The sequence below is a fragment of the Macaca mulatta genome, chromosome 14, assembly GCF_049350105.2.
Source record: "Macaca mulatta isolate MMU2019108-1 chromosome 14, T2T-MMU8v2.0, whole genome shotgun sequence".
Taxonomy (NCBI): Eukaryota; Metazoa; Chordata; class Mammalia; order Primates; family Cercopithecidae; genus Macaca; species Macaca mulatta.
This window is the reverse complement of record NC_133419.1, coordinates 8088722-8097500: the sequence shown is the minus strand read 5'-3', so window position 1 is coordinate 8097500 and position 8779 is coordinate 8088722. Positions and strand designations below refer to the sequence as shown.

The 8779-nt window shown below is 59.7% G+C and overlaps 1 protein-coding gene across 5 annotated transcripts; it reads right to left on the bottom strand.

Moving 5' to 3' along the window:
- Positions 1–3797: 3797 nt before the first annotated feature.
- On the bottom strand, positions 3798–8578 carry RIN1 (Ras and Rab interactor 1). 5 transcript variants are annotated; one of them, XM_028833210.2, is made up of 10 exons: positions 8396–8578; positions 7710–7890; positions 7493–7607; positions 7341–7413; positions 7138–7229; positions 6245–6982; positions 5647–5952; positions 5255–5386; positions 4987–5138; positions 3798–4485 (listed from the first exon to the last, which is right to left on the bottom strand). In XM_028833210.2, exons 3-10 carry the CDS (start codon positions 7557–7559, stop codon positions 4009–4011), a joined length of 2037 nt encoding a protein of 678 aa, XP_028689043.1. In that variant the 5' UTR covers positions 7560–7607; positions 7710–7890; positions 8396–8578; the 3' UTR covers positions 3798–4008. The 5 variants fall into 5 exon arrangements, with proteins under 5 accessions (XP_028689043.1, XP_077818242.1, XP_077818243.1 ...); XM_077962116.1 differs by lacking the exon at positions 8396–8578 and adding an exon at positions 8023–8167 and having other exon boundaries at positions 5647–5769; XM_077962117.1 differs by lacking the exon at positions 8396–8578 and adding an exon at positions 8023–8167 and having other exon boundaries at positions 5647–5766.
- Between the last annotated feature and the right edge of the window lie 201 nt (positions 8579–8779).

Here is an 8779-nt window from a genome sequence, read left to right as displayed (position 1 = left end):
ATGCAGCCCTTCCCTCACCCCCTATTCGCAGGGTCCCAGGGACCCACTGCCGTGCGCTTTCCTCCTAGCACCAGGCCAGCAGCACTGAGTCCCCTGGGTCCTCTGGATGGCCTTCTCAGCAGAGGGGACCCTGCACGTGGCCAGGAATGAGGTGCATTCTGCCCCCTGGTGGCAGCGATGAAGGATGCGCCGCCCTGCACTCCAGGAAAGCGGAGGGACGGTTTAGGCTGCGTCTTTTGGAATCAGTCATTCCACATAGACTCACAAGTGCCAATTCCGGCCCGGGCATTGTTCAAGGCCCTTGAGATTTAGCTAGGAACAAGGCGGGGTTGGCTCTGGCATTCTAGTGAGGGAGACAGACAATAAATTTGCATACAGAACCACCGTGACTTTAGGAGTGATGAGGGCAACGTTTCCAAGTAAGGAAATGACCTGGCTGCTCGTTAACAGATCCAAACGTCAGAGTTCCAGTCTTGCCCTGCAGAGTGGACGCTGGGCCAGGCATGTCACCTCTTGGAGCCTTGGTTTCCTTTTCCATAGGGACAAAGACTGGGGAAGGGCTGGCACAGAATCCCTAGGACACAGTGGACTTTCAGTTACTGTCCAGATCACACCATGTGAATGGAGAGATGTGACCTGTTTCCCTTTGGCTGGAGCTGGGGGCGCTTAGCACTTGGTCTATAACAGACACTTTTGTTGTTGTTGTTGTTGTTTGATTTTTTGTTAGAGTCTTGCTCTGTTGGCCAGGCTGGAGTGCAGTGGCATGATCTCGGCTTACTGCAACCTCCACCTCCCAGGTTCGAGCGATTTTCCTGTCTCAGCCTCCCAAGTAGCTGGGACTACAGGCACAAGCCACCCTGCCCAGCTAATTTCTGTATTTTTAGTAGAGATGGGGTTTCACCATGTTGGCCAGGCTGGTCTTGAACTCCTGACCTTAGGTGATCTGCCTACCTCGGCCTCCCAGAGTGCTAGGATTATAGGCCTGAGCCACCTCACCCAGCCTATAACGGACATTTGATAAATGTGCTGAGTGGACAAATAAATCAGCCCTTCTGCTTTGAAGGACTGCAGAACCTGGTGTCTGAACCCTTTGCCCTGTAACAAGGCACTTTCCCTGAGCAAGTCTGAGTTTTCTCATCTGTAAAATGGGGCTAGTGAGACTGGTCTTACACTGGCCTATCATTGTCTGCCTTGCCTGGAGGCTCTGCCCCAGGATCATGACCTTGCTGATGCTGCTGATTTGGCCTGGACCCCTGACCAATTAGTTTTTTTATTTTTTTATTTTTATTGTGTTTTTTATTTATTTTTTTTGAGAAGGACTCTTGCTCTGTTGCCCAGGGTAGAGTGCAATGGTGTGATCTCAGGTCACTGCAAGCTCCACCTCCCAGGTTCAAGCAATTCTCTTGCCTCAGCCTCCCCAGTAGCTGGGCTACAGGGTAGCTGGGACTACAGGTGCGTGCCACCACGCCTGGCTAATTTTTGTATTTTTAGTACAGACGGGTTTTCACCATGCTGGCCAGGCTGGTCTCGAACTCCTGACCTCAGATGATCCACCCGCCTCGGCCTCCCAAAGTGCTGGGATTACAGGAGTGACCCACCAGGCACAGCCCAGAGTTTCTTGAGAAGAAAAACCACAAGACCCAGGCAGCAGCAGCCCCCTGTGGTGCTCCATCACTGGCGAGGGCAGGGAGGGGGTCAGGTCATGCTGAGCCTGGCAAGGGTGGGAAGGGCTTGCAGAGGCCCCAGAGCCTCATTCCCAGGAGACCAGCTGTACATCCGGCCCCTGGGATCCTCTGAGCACCCTCTACAAACATTCCACGTCCTTCTGAGCACCCTCTACAAACATTCCACGTCCTTCCTCTGGGACTGACCTTGACACATCCTGTGTTTGATTCCCAGTACCCAGCCCTCCCTTATACTCCCCAGGTTTCTGCCTCACTGTCCCTCACTCCTAGTTATCAAACTCCAATCCGTGAACAATATTTATTGAGCGCCTATGGCATTTGTACACAGCATTGGACTGTGCGAGGCACTAGGGGTGACTGGTGAAACAGGGAGGGAGGACAGAAGAGCTAACGGGACACTTCCTGTCAGTGAGAAGCTTGGGAGGGCATGGAAGTGGGAAGAGAAGAGCTGCCGTTGGCCTAGTGACAAATTTGGGAGCCCTGCAACTGGGCTGTATCTGGACTGCTCATCTGAAAGCCAGTGACTGGCGGGGTGCGATAGCTCATGCCTGTAATCCCAGCACTTTGGGAGGCCAAGGTGGGTGGATCACCTAAGGTCAGGAGTTTGAGACCAGCCTGGCCAACATGGGGAAACCCCATCTCTACTAATAATACAAAAATTAGCCAGGTGTGGTGGTGCACATCTGTAGTCCCAGCTACTTGGGAGGCTGAGGCAGAAGCATCATTTGAACCGGGAGGCGGAGGTTGCTGTGAGCCGAGATCATACCACTGCACTCTAGCCAGAGCGACAGAGCAAAACTCCATCACAAACAAACAAACAAACAAACAAACCCAAAAAGCCAATGTCCACAATTTCTACCTCCCAGTTGTCATGTCTGACAATGTGGGCTGATGTCCCTCTGTGCTCAGTGCCTGAGGAGAGAACCCCTGGGGTCGTCCTCCACGGGGGGACAATTCCTTCCTTCCTGGGGATGGCCCACGAGAGGCTGGCCTTACCCAGACCCCAGAACCTAAGGGACCTGGGGGCCAGCAGCCTCGGTCCCTGCGCCGTCCCCAGGTTGCCTGACGCTGCCAGGGACCCCCTGTGCTGCTACAACCTTGGAGGCGCCCTCACCTCTGGGTACCGTGAGCATTGTGTGGCCAGCGTCCCTCTCGGCAGCTTCCCTGGCCATGCACGCCCCCTCGTGGTTGGTCGTCGGCACTTTTCCTTGTTTGGATTTGCTACCTGCTCTGGGCTTCCTTGGGGGCTGCCCCAGCCTTTGTGGGTGACTTAGAATGGAGGGTGGAGTTGGAACCTGCTGCCCTGGTTTGCGTGGGGGAGCCTGTAAGAACTTACTGTATGACATCCTGGGAGTCACTTTCCTGAACCTCAGTGGGCCCAACAAGCCACGGCCAGGTAAAGCTTTTGTGACGGCCAAGAGTTTAGTGCAGAGAGCATGGTTTCTGAGCCCCCTCTCCATTCTGGAAGCTTATCTGCCAGCTGGTGTATCTCCCCAGAGATGCTGGAGGGCCTGGGAGGACTCCAAATCTTGGGGAGAGACTGTAACTTGGGTACTTTCTCCCCAGGGCCTGATTTCCGGGGGAATAACCTCCTTGAACTAGGTGTCAGCAGGTGGGAGCCCTGTCTGGCAGAGAGTAGATTCCAGGAGAGAGTTAGCAGCCCAGCTCTCTCCCTCCCTTTCTGCCATGAGCTCTGCTTGTGCAAAATCACCCATTTTGATCACTGAAACACTTCTGGGAACCGAGCAGGGCAGCAATAGTGTCCCCACTTTACAGATGAGAGTACTGATGCTTGCAGGTGCAGGTCCTTCGGGTGTCCAGGACAGGGGTGGGCTCTGAGCCTTTGCTGCTGTTCCGTGGCCTTTCTAAATCCTCCTGACACCTAGGAGCCATTGGAACCTTTTAGGGTCTGGAAGTCTCAGCCTGGTGGGGGCTACTGGGGTGGAGCCCTGACTCAGTCACGCCCATGGGGGGAAGGGTAAAAGGAGCCGAGACCGTTACCCTCCCCATGTCAGAGGTTGGGCATCCATCAGATTCGCCCCCACTTGGCACACTCCCCATTGCAGGCTGGCTCACCCTCAGCTGGGTGAGAAGAACAAGAGGCAAGGGGCCTTGGGCACACAGTCTGGGGGTCCCCCGAGCCCCCTCATCTTTATTCCAGTTCCTCAGATGTGGCAGTTCCCTCAGCTTCCCTGGAGACAAGTATCAGACAAAGGTGGTGGCAGACACTGGACAGGGCCCTGGGTGGGGCTGCTGGCGCTAAAAGGACTTCTCAGCAGGCGCAAGGTCTCCCGCCCCAAACGACCCTTCTGGCCACTTCAAGCTACTCCTCTGCTGCCCGGCTTCCCTCTGCCTCTGGCTCCCCTGGCTGAGCAGGGCCTTCACGGGCTCGACCCTGGCCCCCTTCAGCAGTTGTGTCAGACTCTTCCCGAGTGTCCCTGGGGCTGGCTTTGACCCCAGCGTCCTCATCTCCCTGGCACCCTTGCTCCTCCCCTCTGCTCCTTGCCTCTGACTGCCCTCTGCCCTCCTCCTCTGTTGCAGCCTCCTGGGTCTCAGGCCACTCTGCCCGGCGGTAGACAAGGTAGCCAGTGGTGGGCAGCCTGCGGGCCAGGGCTCCAGGGGGCAGGCGGTGGTAGCCCTGGTCCTTGTACAGGAAGAGGCCAAAAGTGTTGGGCTGCGTCACTCGGAACTTGGTGGCACAGAGCTGGTTCAGGGTGGCGATCGAGGCCTCTGGGGGCACGGCCAGGGTCTTGGAGGTGCAGCCACTGCTGGGATCCTGATAGGCTACTCGGAGGAGGTGCTATGCAGGAGGAGAAGCAAAAACAAGTACTCAGCCCTGACTGGCATGCATCTGGCTCCAAAGCTGAGGTACCAGTGTGGGCTGTGCAGGGACAGGGTGGGGAGGTGGAAATCCAGTGGGAGAACCAAGTGGCAAATGCTCTGTGAGCTCCAGGGGTCGGCTTGTGGGCTACAGCTGAAGGTGCAGGACAGCCCAGTGGGGAGCTCACAAGCCTGAGATGAAGCTTTGATAGTGCACACTTTGTGCCCCAAGTACTCTCCTGCATTAACTCATTTAATCTTTACCTCAACCCCACGAGGTAGGTCCTATTACCCCATTGTACTGATGAGAAAACTGAGGCACAAAGTAGTTAAGTAACTTGCCCAAGTCCCCACAACCCAGTGGCAGAGCTGGGATTAGAACCCAGGATCTGGCTACAGAGTCTGGACTCTTCACCAAGGACAGGAAGGTGAAAGGCGGGGATGGTGTCTGGCTCTGAGGACACGGTGGAGGGCCTGTTACCTGGAAGCAGTGGGTGGCAGGCAGGCGGCGCTGCTCCCAGAGGCTGAGGGAGCGCCGTAGCTCCTGCGAGGGACTCAGTGGGAGGGTGTGGGCCTGACCCAGGCCACTCAGCAAGGCCAGGCTGGCAGACAGGCTGGTCAGGTAGTAGCCACCTGGGACACAGGGTGGAAGAACACGGCTCAGGCTGGGTGTGGGGCACCCATCCCTTCTCCCCTTCCCTGCTTATTCAGGGCCCACCCAGGCAGGGAAGTGGGTGGGGGTCCCTCACCCTCTCCGGTGAGCAGGCTGGGCTCCAGCAGCTCTGACATGTACTCGGCCTCCAGCAGCAGCTCAGGAAGGTCACAGTGGGCCAAGACGAGGCTCAGCAGAGGCAGGAACTCGTCAGCACCCGCGTCCTCCCCTGTGGGGACATGGTGAGAGGAAGAAGCTTCAGGTGCAGTCCTTGCTTTAGGCAGTGACCCCTCCCCATGGCCTAGCAACCATGGCAGGGCTTCGGAGACAACGCACTGCTCTCTGGGCCTCAGTTTCGCAATCTGCAAGATGGGAGGGTGGGCTCATTGTCTCCCGCAGGGCCATTCCAGGGTCCTGGGGACCTGCCACTGGGGGTCCCACCTCCAACTCAGAGGGGCAGGGCAGGGTGAGGTGGTGGCAGAGACATACCCTCCTGGGTCCTCAGGGCCATGTAGAGCAGCTTGCAGGCCTGCAGGAGCCGCTTCACCTGGGCGCTGGGTGAGTAGGTGCGGAGCAGCTGCAGCAACTTCTGGCGCACCTGCTCCATCTCTACTGGGGAGGGCAGGCTCAGGTGGGACCCAAAAGCTCCGGGACCCTGGGCCCGGGCCAGGCGGAGGCCCTCAGCTAGGCGGCCCAGGGAGCCGTCTGCGGCAAGCCGGCGCCGCACGCGGGCTGCCAGGATGGGCCGGAGAGGCTTGAGCACAGAGCGATGCAATGACTTCTCCAGGACATGTTCTGCCAGAGGAGGGGCAGGGAGGGGTCAGGGGAAGACTGGGGAGATGGGGGACAGAGGCCAGGGGAGAAGGGAGCAGGGGTAGAATCGGAGAGGAGAGGCAAGGAAAGCAGGAGGAGGTAGCCTGGGTGAGACAGAAGAGTTTGGGGAGAGAGAGGATGGAACTCTCTCGAACAGTGGTAAGACAGGGTGGGTTTGTAAAGCAGCAGAACAGAATCAGACAGGCTGGCGCTGTGGAGGGGAGCAGAGGGTCGGATGGGGCAGTGCTGGAGCTATGGAGAGACGGAGCCTCACCCAGCCTTTTAGGCGGCAGCAGCTTCTCAGGGCCCAGCTCCACGCTCAGCATGGCCCGGGCCCGGCTCAGTGCCTGACGGATGCCCTGCAGCTCCTGGGGCTCAGGCCCGGCCCGCACCTGGGTCAGTAGGTCCTGCACCAGCTGGCCTGCGGCTGTGTGTCGGTCCTGCATCAGTGCCGCCGCGGCCCGGCCCACCTGCCGCTCCGGCGCCAGTAGGGAGCAGAAGGCGGCACTCATGGACCGAAGCAGAGGCCGCCGGCGGCCCAGGTGGGGTGAGGTCGCTGGGCTCCCCCGGGACCCTGGCGCCCCCTCCTCCTCGGAGCTGCTGGGGGAGCCGCAGTCCACCTCCTGGAGGGAGGGCATAGGCGGAAGGCTAGGGTCACCGCCTGCTGGCACGCGGTACCCCACTGAACTCTCCCTCCGCAGCAACTGGCAAGGGGGCAGCCGCTCTGTCTGGCTGGGGACTGCCCCTGGCAACACAGGGACGGGGGGAGGCGGCACGGCAGGTGGAGACAGGGGGCTGGAAGTCTCTGTGGACACGCGCACTTTGAAGCTTCTCTTGAATTTCTCCCGCTTGGTGGGCCCCAGGTCCCCCGGGAACAGGGGGTTGAAGAAGCACAAGGCGGCTCCGGTGCCCTGGTCCAGCTCTTGAGGGGACCGGGCCTTCAGCTGGGGCAACACTGGGCCTCCAGCCGGGCCCCGCTGAGCCTTGATGTTGAGGGAGGAGCTCCAGAACTCTAGGGAACAAGAAACCAACTGGGGCCTCCAGGATTGGTTAGGGGAAGTTTCCCAAGCAAGGAAAGGCATGGGCTTCGGGCCGTGTGCTGCGAGCCTTCCCCTCCCCTCAGCCTCAGCTTTTTCATCTGTGCAATGGGTGGCAAGGAGCTCTTACCAATGCCCAGATGGGAGATGGCCTCCAGCTCTTTGTGGGTGGCTGCACGGTGGATGGCTCTGGGGAGCTGCAGCGGGAGGAGAAGGATGTCCCTGAGGCCAGAGAGGGGAGCAGAAGGGAGTGAGGGCCGAAGGGGGTGGGGAGGATGGGCTGTCCCAAGGAGCAGGGCCCGTGGACACAGGGCACCCTGCAGGCAGACTCACCGGGTGTGGCAGTAGGCACAGATGAGCTGGACTAGGTCTGGGAACATGAGCTCCGAGCCCTCCAAGGAGACGCCTGAGAGAGGAGGGAAGTGAGGTGCTTCTCTAGGGAACCTCCCTCCTTCCAGCCCCTTCCTGCCAGGCCAGCCCCTCACCGCCAGGGCTCTCCAGGATGTAGTGGCTGGAGACGAAGGAGGGGCCGCTGGCTTCGGGCAGTCGCATGCACAGGGCCTGGCACTGTCGGGTGTTAGATTTCCGCACGAGGAACGTCTGCAAGTGGATAGGGCTCAGGCAGCTCAGGACCTTGGCATCCCACCCTTCTCCCTCCCACCCCTGGCTGGCCAGTCCCTGGAGGTTGGGGGCAAGACTCACCCCCGGGGGCTCGGTCCTCAGCACGTGCAGTGCCGCGGCTGCGTTGGCTTGCAGCTGCAGCCACACAGGCCGGGTGAGCAGCAGGCGCTCCCGCAGGCTCACAACGCGTCCCGGCCGCTGTGGCCCGCCTGCCTGCCCGCCGCTGGCATTGGGCACGTCATACAGTGGGTCCTGGGCTGGCCTGAGGGCGGGCATCCAGATCTGAGCAGGGAGCCAGGGGCTGGGACCCTTGCTCTCCTCTTCCCCGCTCCCAGGTTTCCCACCTTCTCCGTCCCCAGATAGACCCTCTTCTCGCAGCCCCTCCCTGCCCCACCTGGCTGCCCTGCCAACTTCACTAACTTTTCTGTCTCCAGGTGCCCAGGAGTGAAGCTGGATGGGCTGGGGGCTCCCGGAGGGCCCGTGCCTGACTCTCCAGGGCTTTCCATGGCTGGGAGCTCCTTCGGCTTCAGGAAGAGAATCCAACCCCAAGGCAAGGCACGCACATCCCCAGTGAGTAACACTTCCTGAGGGCGGTCCGCCTGTCACACCCGCCTGTTAACTCTTGTGTGTCCACCCCGCCTGGCCAGTGCCTGCCTCCTCTGTTCTGGACCCTGCTTCGGGGGTCAGGGATCCCCTCCGTGCTAGCCCTGCTCTGAGGGCCCCAGCTGGGGGGTGCCACCTCCACACAGGGCCTCCTGCAGCCTCACCAGCTCCTCAAATTGCACAGGTGGGCGGGAAGTGGTTAAACGGCCGACTCAGTCCCCGCAGGCCCCAGCCACACTCTGGGGGCACCTCTGGGTCTGTGGTCAGTTGCTCATCTGCCCCTGGCCTCAGGTCAGCCTTGTGGGAGAGCACCCTCTACTGTCCATAGATGACTCATTCCTGAACATGGGTTTTAGGATTTTAGGTTGCCATGGAGAAAATATGCCACGTCTCCATGGAAACCAACCTATTTGCTTAACTGAGGTTCTGGGGGTGGTTCTGACACTCAGCACTAACCAGGGGGAGTCTGGCTGTGAGGTCGTTAGCACATGGTGCTGCTGCCGGCTGCCTCCTACGCATGCAGGCTCTGCCAGCCTGCCTTGCCAATC

Excerpts from the sequence above, each read along its gene's own strand:
- RIN1 (XM_001110464.4), bottom strand. The coding sequence starts at position 8,134 with ATGGAAAGCCCTGGAGAGTCAGGCACGGGCCCTCCGGGAGCCCCCAGC. Across the intron at positions 7,414-7,492 it reads CATCCTGGAGAGCCCTGGCG|GCGTCTCCTTGGAGGGCTCG; the intron begins GTGAGGGGCTGG and ends CTCCTCTCTCAG. Across the intron at positions 6,983-7,137 it reads CATCTCCCATCTGGGCATTG|AGTTCTGGAGCTCCTCCCTC; the intron begins GTAAGAGCTCCT and ends CTTGTTCCCTAG.